At 43.0% G+C, this 19,893-nt stretch overlaps 1 protein-coding gene across 2 annotated transcripts; it reads left to right on the top strand.

The window, feature by feature from the left end:
• Positions 1 to 2,583: 2,583 nt before the first annotated feature.
• LOC143267233 (disks large homolog 5-like) lies at positions 2,584 to 12,383 on the top strand. 2 transcript variants are annotated; one of them, XM_076544257.1, is made up of 7 exons: positions 4,558 to 4,747; positions 5,607 to 5,766; positions 6,986 to 7,129; positions 7,981 to 8,161; positions 8,988 to 9,121; positions 11,069 to 11,165; positions 11,327 to 12,383. In XM_076544257.1, the coding sequence occupies exons 1-6, from the start codon at positions 4,609 to 4,611 to the stop codon at positions 11,154 to 11,156; spliced, it is 846 nt and encodes a 281-aa protein (XP_076400372.1). In that variant the 5' UTR covers positions 4,558 to 4,608; the 3' UTR covers positions 11,157 to 11,165; positions 11,327 to 12,383. The 2 variants fall into 2 exon arrangements, with proteins under 2 accessions (XP_076400373.1, XP_076400372.1); XM_076544258.1 differs by lacking the exons at positions 4,558 to 4,747; positions 11,069 to 11,165; positions 11,327 to 12,383 and adding an exon at positions 2,584 to 3,667 and having other exon boundaries at positions 8,988 to 9,449.
• The last annotated feature ends 7,510 nt before the right edge of the window (positions 12,384 to 19,893 follow it).

The following is a 19,893-nucleotide window of genomic DNA, read 5'->3' as shown; positions in this document are numbered from 1 at the left end:
TGGAATCAGTTGACTACAAATTGTGACTCTTCTCAAGGTATTGTTAATATTTGGTGGTTTTTCCCCCACTGAAATTTTCTTTTAAGAAGTTATCCAAATGATAAATCAGCATACCAAAATATCACTAATTGAAATGTAGATAGTGAATATATATGTAAATCTAGTAAACCAAAATGGCAGTGGTTTACTCACTTTGTAAACATATCATGACACTGATATAAAAGTAACCATATTTCTGCAGTTCAACACATTTAAGCCCAGACCAATACAAGATTTGGAGTAGCAAGGTTTACCTGGCATAGGCAGCGTGTAAAGTGTAAACTGATGGACCAAGACAGATACTGTCAGTTCTTCTCCACTGAACTCTAACAAGGCATCAAATGCTTACCATCATTAAGGATTACAGCAAGACAGACCAAATTGACAGAGACACAGGATGAGTGTAAGGATGGTTCCTAGCTCTGGGAAAAGAGAAAGTTCACTTGTATTGGTGAAACAGTTGGTCCTGGATTTTCTCTGTCAATTATTTTCTGCTTACAGAAATCACAACTTTATCTTTTCAAGAAATTGTGTCTAGATATAGATTTCTTTGTTTTTGAAATATCCTTTTCTTATATAGCCCTAAGTAGTCTGGAATTTGCTATGTAGTATAGGTTGTCCTTGAACTCTCAAATTTGACCTGCCTCTGCCTTGCTAGTGCTAATATTAAAGGCATGGACTTCCACACAGGAGTTGAGGAAAATATTTCTTGATTGACTTAGTTGTTTCTGTTTTCCAACTGGTGTATGGAATGGTGAAGTAACTAGAGGTCTGTACTGTGGTCTCTCCTGTCTAAATACTAGAGGGGGATGCAAAAACTGTTATAAATATAGGGGCTTCCTTTTTGTTGTCTTATGATATATTGCATAATGAAGAAGAAATAATGACTCGGAGAACTATAAAAATGTATCTAAGGTTGACAAATCTCCCATCAAATTCACATGTCCATGGTGGTTTAAGTTCATCTCTAACTAGGATCTTTGAGATCAGTCACCATGACCACTTTAAGTACTTTTAACAAGTATATACACTTCCATGTGTTTATTTTAGGAATAATCTGTCTTATATTTTTGTTTTTATAACCATTTTAGGCTATATTATTTAGGCAAGTTTTGTAATTGTTTTAAACTTTAGGTAGCATATAAAATGAGCAAATTTGGTATTTGATGCCAAAATAGGATCCTGAATTCTGACGTTGACTGAGTTGTGAAGACTGACAAAAATCTAGAGACATTATGTAAGAGCAGAGGAGACGGTTCATCTACCAAGTAGCATTGAGTCAGTTTGTAAAACTCCCACTTGATTTTACTGTTATGCATGCTTGTGTGTGAATGATTTTGCTGTATGTATGCCTGTGCACCCTGTGCAAGCCTAGTATTCACGGAGGACAGAAGAAAAACTGGATCCACTAGGACTGGAGTTTTAGACAGATTTGAGCCCCTGCTGGGTGTCAGGAATCGAATTCAAGGAATCTTAAACACCAAGTGATCTCTCTAAGACCTGAGAACACACCTCTTCAATTTAGCAGGTAGAATGGGTCTTTGAGTAACCTATGTGAGTCAGCCTTGTAGAAATTTTATCAACTGTTTTGTGACATAAATGGATGAGTAGCACCATTTCAGAGCTTTGAATGAATTCTTGAGGCTTTGTTCACAATATTCCTACTCAAAGTAGACGATCTTGCTGGAGCAGGCCATTACTCTACATCTCACAGGTTTCACTGTCATGGAAAAGGATTGAGAAACCAGAAGACATCTGCAGAATCCATACTTGCAGCTCAGCAGCTGGTGGCACACTTTGTTCATGCATTTTGAGTTCACCTTCACTCATGCTATCCCAGGATCCCAATGGGCAATTGTGAAAGGCTATGGGAAAGGATTAATGGAGTGGAGAAGGGAGAGGTTCCTTTCCTTCTAGAAGCCCTTCATTGTCACATTCTCTCAATCTGGCTGTTAAACAACCAGGTCGTGCAGACTGGAGAGGACACATTTTGACCTTTTATGTTTACCTCTTCCCATCATGTTGGAAATGAATGTGTTAGGTAACAAAGTGCAGATTTTTTAAAAACCAGTTGGTTATATCTGATTTGAGATTTATGAAACCATGGGTCTTTTACTCAAGTAGAAATGAAGCAGAGGTTAAAAAATGTTAGTGGTCTCTAATGATAAAATTGAAAGGAATACACAGATATTTGTGGACGAAAATGGAGACCATGGCATTGACAAGTGATAAAATGAATGACAGTGTAACTTTCCCTTTTTATGAAAAATAACACATCTCAAATTGTCCTTAAAGGCTCAAGAAGAGAATAAGTACTGACTCCAGGAACCAGAGGACACACTGGAGAACTCTGGTCACAGAAACACTTCAACTGTTGCTTCTGACTCTGTTTCCACTTCCACATCTGTTGCTGTTGATCCTGCTTCTGCTGTTTCTGCTTCTCATGCTTCTGCTTCCTCTCCAGAGGCTCCAGGCTCTGCTGCAGCTGCTTCTGCTGCATGCCTTTACAGCTGTTGTTACTTTACAGCTGTAGCACAAGGTAAATGAACCCACTCTACAAATATGCAACCGGCATACTCACAGCTAGGATTCTGTTATTAAGGAGAAAGGAGAAAAGAATAAGTAAGACTGTGACATGTATTGAAAATAGATAATCATGTTTGACTTACAAAACAAATTCTCTTTTGGGCTAACATTCATGATGAACATATTTTCTTGTGGTGGGTTTATACTCAAGGGCATAGTCAGGCATTTCTCAGTATCACAATCATTTATACAGTTGGATCACATTTCTACTTACATGGAAAGCAGTGTTATACAAATACAATCATCACAGCTGGCAAATGTGAGGGAAGCCATTGCCTTGGCCTGTTGTTAGAGAAACTCATCCACACAGAAGTCAGACTGCTGTTCCTCACCAAGAACCCACTTGCCTCCAGTTCCACTCACAGTACCTGCCAGTGTCTCCTGACACAGATAGATCTGGCTGCTGTTTCATCTCTGACTTGAACTTGGAGTTTTCTGTCCCTGACCCTGCAGGAAAGTAACACTGAACACTCCAGCATCTTCCTGCTCCTGAATCTTTTTTGTCTGGCTTTTCTTTTTTTTATGTCTTTTTCTAAAGACATTTTTTTATTCCTTTACATGCCAACCATAGATCCCTGTCTCATCCCTCCTTCTGCTTCTCCCCCAGGTTTACCCTCGATCCACCCTCCTCCAAAAGTGTCAGAGCTCCTCCCATGGGGAGTAAGCAGAGCCTGGCACATTCAGATGAGGAAGTACTAAGTCCCTCCCCCTGTCTGGACAAGAGCTCCCATCCTGCCCCAGACTTCCTGTCTAGATAAGAGCTTCCATCCTGCCCCGAAATTCCCATTTGGACAAGAGAGCTCCCATCTGGACAAGAGAGAGAGACTTCCTGAATCTGTCAGCTCTGTCTGAACCAAGTGTGCTGATAAGACCAAAAGCGTACCACAAGGAGATGGGCAGACATCAAGGCAGAAGTACACACAACAAAATGAAGAGCAATACAGCATCACCAGAACCTAGCCTGCCTCCAACATCTAGACCTGAACATCAAAAATTGGAAGAAGCAGAATAAAACAGCCTTATGAATAACATCATAAAGAAGGTAGAGGCTTGTGTAGAGGAAAAGACAAAAAATGGGAAGTTTCCATTTTTAGTATAACTCTATCCTTCATGTACAAATATATACATGATGTGAATTAAAAGTAACCTATTACTGAGCAATGTCTAATAAAAACTAATAGAATATAATAAGTTTTGACTGTTGAGCTGTACAGTCAGGGGAAGGTACTAACCATTTTGAGGAGTGTGAAGAATTTGTGTATAAAATATATGGTCCTTGTCTTTTTAAAGAACAATCTGTAAAATCACAAGAGCAAACTCTCCAGGACTTTTAGATATAATTTTGGGTCATACTCATTGATCATTTTCAGAAACTCTAAAAAGCTGATGTACTGGGTAGTGATTATCTATAGATCCAATGTAACATGCTAATGCAATCTGTCAGTGGTCATCAATTTAAATAAACTAAGCTGCATATTATCTACTGGCAGTAATTTCTGTAGGCTCCATACTGGGAAGTTGTTTAAAAGTGTCCTTTCCATTATCATTAAGTCTATCACTTCTTGATAATAAGGAGATGCAGATACTTGTGGAGAGTCATACCTCACATAAATATCTATAATACTGTTACCTTCTGGACATATACTTTAATAGGAGATGAACACTCACTTTCGTTCCCACATGGAAGTACTGAGGCATTTCCAAACAATCAGAGAGCAATCTCTGGCTATGGAAAAAAAGGGTACTGAAGCATTTCTCTTGAGACCCAAGAGAGATTCCTGGAATGGGAAACCTGACTTCTGGAGAGTTATGAGGAAATCTGCTTAGCAGGGAGGCAATGTCAGTTCCTCATGACATCAGGGGTGTCTCATGCCTGGACATTCTATTGTATCCAAAAACTTTAGAATGTTATATGATGTCACTTGTGTTGTAGCAACACCAACTGCCCTTGGACAGTTGATTCAGTGCCCTTACAGTTCAGCCATGAACATGCTGGGAAGACTCAGAAGTCTATTGGGTAGAGAGAAAGGAGAAGGAAAAGAGACCAAAGAGAGGCAGACACAATCTGACCTTCAGCCTCCATTTAAAACAACAAGAAAGAAATGGTCCAGAAGATGGTACAGTAAGTTGTGGGCAGGAAATTGGGATGTTCCTGCAGGACATGGGCTTGAGCTAAATCTTCCAGTAATGGGACACAGGAGGTAGGAGTCTCTGGGAACCAACTGGACTTCCCTGCTTGTCATGGCTCCTGAAATTCAAGGATTCCAGATGAGTAATTTGTCTGTCCCAGAAATCAGGAGCGAGTAAGGCCAAAGCTGTTGTGCTGGGAGCTCTTGCCTTTCAATCCTACAGGAGGGTAAGGGTTGAGAGGGAACAATAAGGCCAGCATTAGGGTAGGAAGTTCAAGTGAACTGTGCCCAGCAAAAAGCAGGTCATCAATGTACTTCAACCTCAGTGTCTTCATTTATTTACAGCCCACCAGCTCTATGCACCCTCCTTTGTCACTGAGGCATCTTGGTGAGGATGGTGACCATGTTCTGCCCCTGTGTGGATTCTCCATTTTTGCTATGTGCTTAGAGTGACCTGTCAGGATATTTTTGCATTTTTAATGACCTGAGTGCTTGTGGACTGTGTCAATTTTATCTTGCATTTGAAAGCCACAGACTAGTGAACCCTGCATCCAAGTTGAATGCAGAGTCCAGAGCTGTTAATAAGCCTGAGGAGGCTCTCTCCTTAGTTACTTAAAGCATGTGCTAAAGGATCAGAGGAAATCAGCTGGCTGAGACACCTATCTCCAGACACAGAGATGGGAGACCTAAGATGCCCAGCGGGGGCATCTCAATCCAGGGCAAAATTCTTTGGGGCATCACTTAATTGCTTGCTTACATCCTTTCTCAAACACCTTCTCAGGTCTCAGGGTGACCTGTTCTCTATGTCTTTTCACAAAGCATGTTCACTTGTGTTCATTCATCTACCCACAGGGGCCTCCAAGGAACCACCACCCACTCCAACCAGGCTCTCAAAGAGGCAGGTGAAGCAGAAGGTGGAGAGCCTGACCACTCAGCTCCAGGTGATGACCGCCCAACGGAATGATCTGAGAGACCGCCTCATATTAGTAACCGAAGGATCCTTGGACAACAGGTGGTTACAGTTTCAAACTCCATGATGACTGTCTCAGTTCCACAATTTCACCCTTAGTTTATTTTGTCTAAGAAATGGGCTTCTGGGAGGTTGGGTGCACCTTCAGGGTGTCCCTTTGCCCAACACCATTTCTCTAAATGCTTCCCTGAAGCAAACCTGGGCAGGATGAGATGGGGACATAGACAGTTCTGCTTCCTCCAAATGAAAACCATAGCTTATGGCCTGAATAACATGATTCAGGGATTGAGGCAAGAGTGTGTGAGTTCCCAGCATGCATTTGGAGAGATCCTGTAAAGTGGTGGCTAGTGTGAGAATGCTGATTTTTTTTTTTACTTGCCTGTAAAGACATTGTGTGCTGGATGCTTCTAGTAGCAGCTGGAGGGTTTTTGTAGCACGTCCTAATATGTGGCAGCAAGGCTTGGTACTGATATCTGCTGCTCTTGGTCCTCTCTAAGATGACACAATTGCATGCATTAATTTGTCATCTCAATGAAAGCATTTTATTACCTTTCCCTCTCTCAGTTTCTCTCTCTCTCTCTCTCTCTCTCTCTCTCTCTCTCTCTCTCTCTCTCTCTCTCTCTCTCCCTCCCCTCCCTGATACTCTCTATGACTCTCTCTTTCTCATCCCTCTATCTTGTCTATGTGTTTGTGTGTTTGTGCATATGTGTCCCTCTTCACCCTGCAATCAGGGGTCTGTGGTTGACCGTGAAGAGTTGCTTATCTCAGTATCCATGTGTGCTCTCTGTTGTGGACTCGGAGCCCCATTTTGAGCAGCATAGCTCTTTGCCAGTCTGTTCACCTTGGTGCCAACTAGGAATGCCCTGGGGGAATTTATGAAGCTATCATGGTATTGCATCCCAACCTCAGAAATGTTTATGATGTGATTTTAGCCTCCATGTCAATATAGGCACCCTGGAATGAGAATCTCTTATTTGAAGACAGCAGAAACATCACAGTTTCTGGTGGGCCCAGACCTGTGATAGACTCTTGGCAATTCCATACCAAGTTATGCAGGACTACTGAGGGAGTTCATTCAGTCCCAGCTTCATCCCTCTTAACACCATGCCTCTGCTGGCCTGGGACCAGAAAAACAAGTGTAATAAGCAGCCAGAGGTCCCAGTCCTGTGGCATCTCATTAAATCAAGTAATATAGAACACACACTGAATTCATGTGATCCTTGAGGCCTGTATTCATAGAATTCTTTGCTTCTGAGTCCAGGCCCTACCACAGGCCAAATCCTTTCTATGAAAAGCTCAAGATGGAACATCAGCAGGTCATGTCAGACCTGCAGAATTTTGAGAATGAGAATTGGGAGGCCTCACAGAAGCTCAGTGAGCTGACCAAAGAGAAAGTCTTCCTTTGGTAAGTGCTTATCTTGGCAGGGATACTATCCCAACAGTTGTACAATAGCCAACAACAATTTTCTTTGTCTCTGAACTGCAGGGTCTGTAGATCTACTTCTGGTTTTTCTGCTTTATAGCCAGCAGCATTAGCAAGCAGCCTTTGGACTTATGCCTCTTTACTCAGTTTTGCTAAGGTTTAAAGAGACTATTAGCTCTTCCAAGCACCATATTGTCATTCAGTAGCCTCCAGATCAGTGGTTATTAACCTTTCTAATGCTGGGATACTTTAATACATTGCTTTATTGTTTTGATGACCCCAAACTATAAAATTATTTTGAGGCATTGTCTTAAGTTTATTTTGCTACTGTTAATAATTTTAATGTAAATGTCTACATAGGACATCTAATATGTATCCCTTGTGAAAGGCTCCTTAGATCCCAAAAGGTTCACAACCCACATACTGAGAACCACTGGTTCAGAAGAGCAATTGGCATCACAAGAGGGTTGTCAGGCAGGAGCTGACTGCTATGGGATCTATGCACCCTCTGGGTCTCCTCCTTCCCCAAGTGTTCTTGCACATTACCTGCTGGTGTTTCCTCATGACAGCGGAATGATTAGGACAGGTGGAGTACTCCTCTAGATTATGGAAGTGCATGAATTTCTGTTATTTGGGAGGGGTTCAGAAATAGTTTGATTCATGCAGGAAATAACTGATCTCTGCTTTTGGCCTTGAGTGCCACTGTCATTGCTGTTGAAGGTTCTTGTTTACATCTTCCTGTGAACCTAGGATAGGGCTGGGTTGTTGAGGCATAGTGATGTGGGTGACCAGAATTGGCTGACATGGTCTTACTATTTGGAGTGTGTTTCCAGTGATCTGCAGAGCCGGCTCCTGATGGAGCAGAGTCAGCTCAAAAAGAAATTTGATATGCTGAGACAAGAGAAGGAGAACCTACTGGAGGATTGGGTCCTGCTGAAGCAACACTTGGGTGACTTGCAAGTGCTCAGTAAGGATCAAGAAGAGAGCAGTGACCTCCAGAACCAGCAACAGGAGGTAGGGACAGGCAGCTGAGTCACAGTTGTGTCCAGCATCATTTACATATGTATCCTTGCCAAATCTACCCATCCAGACACCTGTGCTCTATCTCATCACTTTTCTCATCCATCCACCCACTTCATGACATAAAATTGTTCATTCTGTATCTGTGCATTAGTATTTGGGAAGTGAATCTCCTCTGAGAATCTTTGTCATTGACATGTAATCCCTGATACTCTTCTTGAACCTGTAGTCAATGGGGAGAAACAGATCAATCACTCATCACACAGCTACATGTCATTATGATGGGAGGATTGCTATACATAGACTTGAGTTTATGAGTAAAAAATTCTCTATCCATCTCCACTTAGACTGACCAAGCAGTGTGCTCCCCTAGGCCATTTTAGTACCCAAAAATGGAAAGCTGAATTTTGGGACTTTTCCTAAAGGCTGGTGTGCTTATTCGAAAGATAACTGCTCCTCTATCACTTTGTTGTATTCGTCTTACCCCTTTCTCTAATTCTCTCTCACTCTCTGGTGTGTGTGTGTGTGTGTGTGTGTGTGTGTGTGTGTGTGTGTGTGTGTGTAATAGAGGCATATGGGAAGTATAGTGCATATTGTATGTGGATGACAGCTAGAGGAGACGACTGGGCTTCTCTCTTTGTCAATCTCTGTCTTATGAACTTGAAGCAGGCTTTCTCATGTCCCCAGGAGCTTGAAATTTCATGAGATTGACTGACCAGCAATCTCTTGGGATTCTCTGTGTGTGCTTGCACTAGTGTGAGAATGTATTGTCAATACTATACTCAACCCTCCACTTAGGACACAATCTTGTAATGAACAGGAGCAGCAAAGAATGGAAGAGAGACTCCAGAGCTTGCTGAAGCAGAGGGAGCTGGTCACACAGCAGAAAAACCTGGCATTAAAGCTGCAGCATCATTTGACTGTCTCTCAGATGAGACCCAGGCTGAAGTTGGGGTATGGAGCCAATTGGGTCCCCTGTACCAGGGCTCTCTGTCCTTTGTGGGCTTTTGCTTATCAGCAAGACTCCCTTCTCCAAGCATGGGTAGACCAACTCAGAACTCAGAGAATTATGCTGGTCCCGTCAACAAGAACTTCTGTCCAGCAAACATTATGTTTGATACTCCCTGGGTATGTAGACTTGTGTCCCATCCCTCCCTTCTGATTTCTCTGGTATGTTCTCAGCAGGCTTTCCTTGAACACAGAGCTCTGCCTGCTTATGCCTACCAAGTGATGGAATTTAAAGGTGTGCCTCATAATATCTGACTGAAACTACATTTTTATACAGGGTTAGCACCTCTAAGATGAGATTCACACCCTTGTAACTATTTGATGTAACAATGGCTGTCTTCATTGTTTGAGCATTTCCCATGTAAAGTGTACTGGGGATATAATACGTTTAGTCATTGCAGGATGAACCCACGTAGATGTGTCTGCTGAGGATTTTTCAGAACCTTCACTGAGTGTTGTATAACAGACTCCTCTAGAGTACCAGGATGTAGATTCCCAGCTGTAGGCCTAAGGATAACACAGCTCTTTTTGTTTATTGCCAGAGACCATGCAGTGAAAATGTTCTCAGACACATGGTCAAGAAATACTACTTTAGCATGACAGGCTCCATCTTGTGTATTACCTGGGTGCAAGGTGCCTTCTGGGCAGGAGGCCTGATCTTTTTACATGACCTTATTCAGCTGTCTAGTTTTCAAAGTTGTATTAAGTCTATGTATAAAAATGAGGTGGTCTTTTTAAAATTATTTTTTATTCATTTTACATACCAACCACAGATCCCCCTTTCTTCCCTACTCCCACTCCCCACTCACCTTCTTCCCTGACCATTCATCCCCTCCTCCAGCAGGGTAAATTCTCCCAAGGTAGGACAGTTAAGCCTGATACATTCTGTTGAGGCAAGACCAAGCCTCTCCCCACTTTATCAATCAAGAGCAAGGTGTCTGACCAGAGGTAATGGGATCCAGAAAGAGAGCTCATGCACCAGGAATAGATCCTGATCACACTGCCAGGGGCCCCTCAAACACAACCAGCTCCACAACTGTCCCCCATATGCAGAGGGTCACAACTGTTCCCCATATGTAGACGGTCACAATGGTCCCCCATATGCAGAGGGTCACAACGGTTCCCCATATGCAGAGGGTCACAACTGTCAGTCTAAATTTCCTGAGTTCCTTTGGGCTTGGTTCAGTTGTTTCTGTAGATTTCCCCATCATGATCTTTACCACCCTTGCTCATGTAATCCCTCTAAAAACAACAAGAAGGAACACAGCTTGGAATTTTAAGGTTTTCTCTATCAAACCTGTGAGAGCATTGTATAACATGGAGAGGAAAATAAAATAATATCAATTAAAATCAGGAATAAGGACAGGTGTATGTAATGGTGCATGTCTTTAATTCAAGCTCTTTGGGAGCACAGGCAGGAAATCTCTGGCCTCTTGTAGCTATCCTAGTATATGGATCAAGTCAGCCAGAGATGCATATTGTAAACCTGCCTAGAAAGAAATAAACAGAAATTGGACAAGAAAACAATGAGTTAGTTGATGAGAAACTCATCATGAACGGTCTGTGTATCTCTACTGTGTGATTATATATGACTTTAATATGCTACTCCTTTTGTTTAAATGGTGTCTCTATACTGTAGGAAAAACCTGAGTTCTTTCTCATTAGAGCACAGTCATACAATACTCATACCAACATCTGATACTTGTTAAGGGCAGAAAATAATTCAAGGCCCAGCTATTGTGTGACACTTATTCCTTAGGGGTATATACAGTGACTGCTGCCAAAGATCAGTGTTGACTGTCCAGCCCAATTTAGTTTTTGTGATATCACTGAATAACTAGTGACATGGTGGATCCCCACCAGGACTCTGCCCTTACTAACTTCCTCCTCTAGGTCAGAAAAACTCCAACATGAGCTGGAACAATCCACAGCTCAGGATAAGAGCCTCCTGACCACAGAGCTGCTGCAGCAGGAGCACTAAATGTCATAAGTAAGTGAGCCACCATGACATCCCATCCCCAGCAACATGGCATTTGTGGGAGGAGTTCTTCCTTGATTATGGTTTCCTATGTGTGAATAGGCCCTGAATTTATCTAGCTAGTGACCCAGCAAGGGAGTTTTTAGAACTGATTGCCTTTTCTTCTCTCACAGCACCCTTTATGAGAACTGAGGCTGAAGGAATCCATAGTCAACTACAAACACTGACATTCTCCACTCTATGATCAAGGCCTCCTCAGAACAAGATATGTACTACAAGTTGTGAAATCCACCAGTGAGGCAAATATCATCTGCCCTGCAGGTCGTCTATCCATAATCTCATCCATGTGTCTGTTGACTCAGTAGTTATGGAATAAAGAAACCATCAATAAGATGCATGAGATTCAAAAAAGTAAACACCAAGAATTATGCAGAAAAAGCTGACATCTACCAGCAAGTGTTCCCAGTGAGGGCCACAACAACAAGGAGAGACAATATGATTCCACTCATAGTTACTCTGAAAGTTTATTGCTACAAACTTTTGGTAGCTGGCTGAGTCCTGAGCCCTTCATATGTGGAGGGAGATATGTCAACGGAGACTGTGTTGATGTCATGCTGCTATCCAGACAGAACACACAAGGGAAGCATATTCTCACTCCAGTACAGTGCTGGACCTACTCAATTTCATGCACATGTGATAGTTAAGAGAATTGTTCTGAGAGATGATTTAGGAAGGATGTCACCATGAGCTTTTATGTCTTTTGGTAAGAGATGCTCCCTGTGTCATTTTTTACTCTTGAATGGGCACACAGACACATGTTGGCAGACAGAATCATATAGTGGCAACATGGCATAATATCAACTTTGGCAAGGACTTAACCTAGAAGCCCCAAAGTGGCATGACTGCACTTGTCTTGAGGAAGTTATTTCAGTTCAGGGTTCTCTTTCAACTTGTGTTCAAAGCCAGCCACAGAGCGTAGGACATCTGCATGAAGAAAAAACTCCTTATGTAAATAGTTTTGGTTTGTTTTGGGGTTTTCATGAATTTAGGTTTTGTTGTTCTTTGTTTTGTTTTGCTGTTTTTTTATTTTTTTTTTGTTCTTTGTTCTTTCTTTGATTTTATATTTTGCTAAATCTATACACTGGATATACTAATCACCCCTTTAAGGTCCTCCCTATTCCGTCAAATTTCTGTAATTTCACAAATAAAAAATTACTTCCAACTCTTCATACTTTCCTTTAAATTTTTATTGAAGTTACTTACCAACCACATATCCACCTCTCATTGCTCCTCCCTCTCCTGCCTACCACATCCCCCCCACTCCTCCTGCCCTCCTCCAACAGGGTAAGTTCTCCCATAGGGAGAATCTACAATCTCGGAGGACCTGGCTGTGGAGGTAACTGAACAAACACCAAAACATGGTGAGCATCAGCCAGCCTCCTTTGCCATTCCTACCTCCAAGTGCCACCAGCACTGAAAAGTCCCAGACTCCCAGACAGCCCACAAATAGAGTTCTCATTAGCCAAGCCAGCATCACTTAGATACAGGCCAAATCCAGAGAGTTACCAAATTCCACAAAGATTCAAAGCACTTCTGAAAACCCTGATTCCAAAAGGGGTACTGTCCCCCTGAGAACAGGGTGCAACCCAAACCTGTGCTTACCTGTTCATGATATTGGGAAAACACCAGCAGGTAGAGGGCAAACACTCTCAGCATGAGGGAAGATGCCCCAACCAGAATCAATTCTGTCCTTGGCTCTCATGGAAACCAGCTCTGTGAAGCCCTGGTCAGATCCCCAGAGGTACTAGGATACCTGACACTCCCTTCATGGTGCAAATCATTTGTTTTTATCCAGGGGCTCCGGAAGCTGGCAGGACATTGCTTGGAGGGGAACAGTGTCTTTTCACACTTAGCTAAACTGAGTCCAAGATGCACAAGGCCAAGGACCACATGTCAGGCTGCTTGCTAAGAGGCAGACAGGCAAGAACCAGAACTCTCACTTTTAGTCAAAGAGAAAGATGGCAGAATCAGTCTCTCCCAAGATAAATCAGGCACATACCTGTAGGATACAGTCTCCTCAATCAGCTGTTTGACCTTGTTCACACAGTCACTGATCTCCATGGGCATTTTCTGCAAGTCCGACATCACTTGCTTATGCTCCTTTTTCAGCATCTCAAAAGAATTCAGCCTGTGGTAGGGCATGGCCCCAGGAGAAAAGGACCCCATGAACACAGGCCACAAGGATCATATGGAATCAGGCTATGCTCTGGATTCCTCAGTGTCATGGAAGCCACAGCCTGGCACTTATACACAGGGACCTCCTGGTGCTTATTAAACTTCCTATCATGTCCCCAGGCCAGAAGAAGAAGGAGTTATCCAGGACTGCATGACCACCCTCAGTGGACTTGGAGCTATAGATGATCTCTCCAAGAAGACCCCAGGAATCTGTGCCACATATCTGGTGCCACCAGAAACTTATGGTGACATTTTCCTGTCTTTATAACAGGAATTATCATGTCTGGGTACTCCTCCTTATACACAGAGGACCAGAGCATACGTTGAGTAGTTCCAGGGAGGAGTCCCAACTTCAGGAAGGCGTTATAAACTCCACAGGGGATTCCAATGTTCCACCAAAGTGAGAACAGTGGCCAAAACCTGAGCTACTCAAAGTGGTGGAGCTCTCTGGCGTCATCACTGGCATCCCCAGGAAAATGTGAAAATGGCAAATCCTCAGACCCTGCCACAGACCCTAGAAACCCAGGAGTATACACACACACCCTCCTGCCCTCTAACACACACACACACACACACACACACACACACACACACACACACACGCATGCATGCATGAATGCACGCACGAACGTGTACACACACACACACATACCAACACACATACACACATACACCATATATACTCAGAATGCCCATGAAATACAGTTTTCACTGTCTCAAATTATAGGTAGGAGCCAAGAAAACTATCAGGCTATTACTTCCTACACACACAAACACCATATACAGTCAGGTTGCCCATGAAATACAGGTAGGTGGAACTGCCTCAAAGTATGAGGAGCAAGACAAGGGAGAAGCAATGATAAGCATCAGACCTTCCAGCCACAAACTGAGATGAATGAATGGGACAACGTCCGTTCATCTGCTTGTCACAATCATCTGCTGGTCAAGTACAAAGACTCACCACAAACTCACAGAACCTAGCATCTCCTGTAGCTAGAGTTTTCCTGCCTTGCCCACAGTCAGGACAACTCTTTGTCACCTGCCAGTCCCACAGCCACTCAGACTCAACCAAGTAAACACAGAGACTTATATTGCTTACAAACTGTATGGCCAAGGCAGGCTTCTGGCTAACTGTTCTTATATCTTTAATTAATCCATTTCCATAAATCTATACTTTGCCACGTGGCTGGTGGCTTACCAGTGTCTTCACATGCTTCTTGTCATGGCAGTGGCTGGCAGTGTCTCTCTATCTCAGCCTTCTGCTTCCCAGAATTCTCCTCTTTCCTTTTTCCACCTACTTCCTGCCTGGCCACTGGCCAATCAATGTTTTATTTATTGACCAATCAGAGCAATTTGACATACAGACCATCCCACAGCAATCTCCCACAACCCAACACCTGTGAAGGCCTCTTGAAATGCTTGTTGAGAGCTCACATGCTACTGTCCCTATCCTCAGACTGTGATTCAGGCCACAGGCTCTGATTTTCATTTGGATGAATAAGAATAGCCTGTGTCTTCATCTCACACGTACCCAGGTTCCAAATTCTGTGCACTCAGGAAAATTCGTTTAGGCACCAGGACACCCTGGAGATTCAGCCTCCTGTTTGGCAGGAAAGCTTAGCTACACTTTGTGGGGTCAAGATGGTCAGCAGAGACCTGCACATAATGACTACCTGTTCTGCAAATCCTTGTCTATATAAGTGCCCAGGATCCCATGCAGTTCAATTTGCTCGTATGTTATACTCTGTAGCTGAAGGGTGAGTTTCTCCAACTTTGTCATCTGCTGCTCCTGCTCAGTGTAGTTGGAGGTTTGGGTTGGTGACTTCCCAGTAGTCTCTGGAGGAAGATAAAGCAAAGTGAACTTGTACACTTGAATAGCATAGGGCCAGGAGAATCCATTCCAGTCCCAAGAGGAAGCCCCAGGAAGAGGAAATGCTAGGGACACACTGAGGGCCCCACAGAGTAGGACAATTATCCTCAAATTGGTTCCACGCACTATGTATCTGTCCTCAACCACCATGGGTAGGCATGTGTCTCCCTCTCTAATGCAGTCCCCCAGCCCTGGAAAGCAAAAGATAGCCCAACCATGTAGATTTGGAGGACAGTGTCACCTTATATCTGATGTGGTGCAGGTAAGTCCTTTTGTCCCTTGAGCTTAGCAGTACTAAGTCCTCATCACATGTATCCAGGACCAAAGTATCTGAATGTCTAAGAGTTTGGTGGATTGTCAGGGGATTTTCCCTCCCTTCTTATTGGCATCCTATTCCCATGGAAACTGATGGAATCCACTAGGATGAAGAGCAGCAACATGCTACCCAGAGAAGGACACCTAATTCATCACCACTTTCCTCCTGCTGACCTTGCTTTCCACTCAGAAAGAGATTAAGGATCTCACAGAAAAGCCACTTCAGGTTTGAAAATTCATGGCTCTCCCAAAATAACCATCAGAAATTGCTGACTCTGGGTCTGCTTTCAGGAACCTAAAGAAACAGGATAAGCCCATTGCTTACCAGAAATTCACAGATGCTAAACCCCACTACTGGAAAGCTCAGCTCAAGCTTCACTTCCTCCAGAAAGCTCCCACGATCCTTCCTACGACTCACAGTGCCATCCCAAGAACCATTTATTTCTCCATGTTTGACACTGAGACTGAAGCCCAGCTTCTTGCACCTCTCTGGTCTCCCGTTGTTCTCCATTCTCACTCCCAAGCAGCCTTCTCAGTCTTGCTGAAATGTCTATGGGCAGTGAAAGAATACCCTACAGTAGCTTGGTGTTCCCACAACATAAGTAAAATAAAGGAAATGCCAAGGACTCTCCAGAATACAATAGCTTGCCCCAAGAAGGAACTATCGGGTTCACCAGCAGTCGCCCTCACCTACCTACAAACTACATCTTCGGCAATTCACTGGAAGCCATATTGCCTTTCCCAGGAGCCTTCCCAAAAACACAAGGGAAGACCTTCATCACCTCATTACAAACCCAGGGATCTCTTTGTACTTCATTAGATTATATTCACTACTTCATGTACAGTTGAAGACTCACTTCCAAAAATATCCCAGGAATAGGCTCATCCAACTCATGAATCCTCTAGTCAATAACACAAGAAAAAAAGATTTCTAGGTAACTAAGTAAGGATGGTGGGAAGGAAAGTTCACTCTCCTGAAAGCAACAAACACATTGTGGAGGATGCACAATTCTGTTAGTGTGATGGGAGATTGTGGATGTCCTGTCAGAATAAAGGTAAGTCCCATAGTTGATGAAAATTGCCCCTGAACTACAGAAGAATTCATTCCAGCCATTGTAGATATCTAAAGTGTGATTAATTAGTGACATGTGAGGCTGGAGATATAAGAACCAGAGTTCTCCAGGGGAGCTCTCAGACACAAGAGCAAAAACTCCCATGAAGAATGATGGGCCATTCCTGCATTAAAGTTTGAAGAAAGATGAATAGCTATTGAGAGGCCACAAACAGATACCCAATGGCATTTACAGAAAATCAAATGTGTCATAGTCATGGGGATAGTATGTAGTGTGTCACCACTGTGGAACTTCACCTAGAACTATATGAAAGCCAAATTCCTTGACTGGAGACACCTGTGACAAAGTGCATGCCCTTAGGAAAGGTGACACAGCCAGCTTAAATTACAACATCCATTGGAGCATGAGAGAAGCAGGGAAAGGGCACAAGAGGACAGATTATTGGGGGTCCTTTACCATAGACCTTTCCCAGAGCCCCACTTCACACTTTTCAATTTACTGATAATCCTGAAATGAAGAACTAGCACCATGTTTGGTTTGGATTGAAAATTCACCAGAAGTCTAGACTGTGGCTTCAGAAGTATACTTGGTATATCCCAGAACAAATGAGTGATGTAAGCCAAACTGTCCTTTTAGATGTTATATCACACTGACAAGTCATGCCAGACAAGGTGAGTTATCTCAGTAATACCCAATTCTATAAGTGAAAGCACAGCAACTTTCCTATACATTACCTCTTCTCAGTTAATTCTTTTTTTTTAATTTATTTTACAACACCACTCAGTTCAACATAATAGCCACACATTCCCCTGTTCTCCCCCTCTCACTCCCCTCCCCCTCCCCCCAGCCCACCCCCCATTCCCACCTCCTCCAGATCAAGGTCTCCGGGGTCAACCTGGTAGACTCAATCCAGGCAAGTTCAGTCCCCCCTCCCAGACCGAGCCAAGCATCCCTGCATAAGTCCCAGGATTCAAACAGCAAACTCATGCAACCAGCTCAGGACCCAGCACCAACGCACAGCTGCCTCCCAAACAGATCAAGTCAAAAGACTGTCTCACCCATTCAGGGGGCCTGATCCAGTTGGGGGCCCCTCAGCCTTTGGTTCATAGATCCTGTGCTTCCATTCATTTGGTTATTTGTCCCTGTGCTTTATCCAACCTTGGCTTCAGAAATTCTCGCTCATATAAACCCTCTTCTTTCTCACTAATTAGACTCCCAGTTCTCCACCAGGGGCCCAGCCATGGATGTCTGCATCCAGATTCCTCAGTCCTTGGATGGGGTTTATGGCACAACTATGAGGGTTTCTGGCCATTCCATCACCAGAGTTGGTCATTTCCTGCCATCTCTCGACCATTGCCAGCAGTCATTTGTGGGGGTATCTTTGTGGATCTCTGTGGGCCTCCCTAGCTCTCTGCTTCATCCCCTTCTCATGTGGTCTTCATTTACCATGGTCTCCTATTCCTTGTTCTCCCTCTCTTTTCTTGATCCAGCTAGGATCTCCCACTCTCTTTCCCTTTACCCTCGCCCTTCATTGCTCCCACTCATGTCCAGGCTGTTCATGTAGATCTCATCCATTTCTCCGTGACTTTCTTGGGGTCCCGTTTTCCAGGTAGCCTCACTGGTGATGTGAGTAGCAGTTCAGTCATCCTTGTTCCACATCTAGCATCTTCCTATGAGTGAGTACATACCATATTTGTCTTTCTGAGTCTGGGTTACCTCACTCAGGGTGATTTTTTTCTAGATCCATCCATTTGCCTGCAAACCGTGTGATGTCATTGTTTTTCTCTGCTGAGTAGTATTCCATTGTGTATATGTGCCACAATTTATTTATCCATTCTTCAGTTGAAGGGCATCTAGGTTGTTTCCAGGTTTTGGCTATTACAAACAATGCTGATATGAACATAGCTGAGCAAGTGCTCTTGTGGTATGATTGAGCATTTCTTGGGTATATGCCCAGGAGTGGTATAGCTGGATCTTGGGAGAGATTGATTCCCAATTTTCTGAGAAAGCGCCATATTGATTTCCAAAGTGGTTGTACAAGCTTGCATTCCCACCAGCAGTGGAGGAGAGTTCCCCTAGTTCTACATCCTCTCCAGCATAAAGTGTCTTCAGTGTTTTTGATCTTAGCCACTCTGACAGGAGTAAGGTGGTATCTCAGAGTTGTTTTGATTTGCATTTCCCTGATGATTAGGGATGTTGAGCAATTCCTTAAATGTCTTTCAGCCATTTGGGTTTCCTCTGTTGAGAATTCTCTGTTTAGTTCTAAAGCCCATTTCTCAATTGGACTGTTGGTCGTTTTGATGTCTAATTTCTTGAGTTCCTTATATATTCTGGATATCAGTCCTCTGTCACCTGTGGGGTTGGTGAAGATCTTTTCCCATTCTGTAGGCTGTCGCTTTGCCTTGTTGACTGTATCCTTTGCTCTACAAAAGCTTCTCAGTTTCAAGAGGTCCCATTGATTGATTGTTTGTCTCAGTGTCTGTGCTACTGGTGTTATATTTAGGAAGTGATCTCCTATGCCAATGCATTCAAGACTACTTCCTAATTTCTCTTCTAGCAGGTTCAGAGTAGCTGGATTTATGTTGAGGTCTTTGATCCACTTGGACTTAAGTTTTGTGCACGGTGACAGATATGGATCTATTTGTAGCCTTCTACATGTTGATATCCAGTTATGCCAGCACCATTTGTTGAAGATACTTTCTTTTTTCCATTGTACACTTTTGGCTTCTTTGTCAAAAATTATATGTCCATAGGTGTGTGGGTTAATGTCAGGGTCTTCAATTCGATTCCATTGGTCCACTTGTTGGTTTTTATGCTAATACCAAGCTGTTTTTATTACTGTAGCTCTATAGTAGATCTGGTAGAATTCTGCGCTGAAACCATCTGGTCCTGGGCTTTTTTTGTTTGGGAGACTTTTAATGACTGTTTCTATTTCCTTAGGAGTTATTGGGCTATTTAAATAGTTTATCTTGACTTGATTTAACTTAGGTATGTGGTACCTATCCAGAAAAATGTCCATTTCTTTTAGGTTTTCCAGTTTTGTGGAGTAGAGGTTTTTGAAATATGACCTTATAATTCTCTGGATTTCCTCAATGTCTGTTGTTATGTCCCCCTTTTCATTTCTGATTTTGTTGATTTGGAATCTCTCTCTGTGTCCTTTGGTTAGTTTGGATAAAGGCTTGTCTATCTTGTTGATTTTCTCAAAGAACCAACTCTTTGTTTCATTAATTTTTTGTATTATTCTCTT

This window comes from Peromyscus maniculatus, chromosome 9 (genome assembly GCF_049852395.1).
Source record: "Peromyscus maniculatus bairdii isolate BWxNUB_F1_BW_parent chromosome 9, HU_Pman_BW_mat_3.1, whole genome shotgun sequence".
In the NCBI taxonomy this organism is placed as follows: Eukaryota; Metazoa; Chordata; class Mammalia; order Rodentia; family Cricetidae; genus Peromyscus; species Peromyscus maniculatus.
The sequence above is the reverse complement of the archived record's forward strand: the minus strand, read 5'-3'. Positions and strand labels throughout refer to the sequence as shown.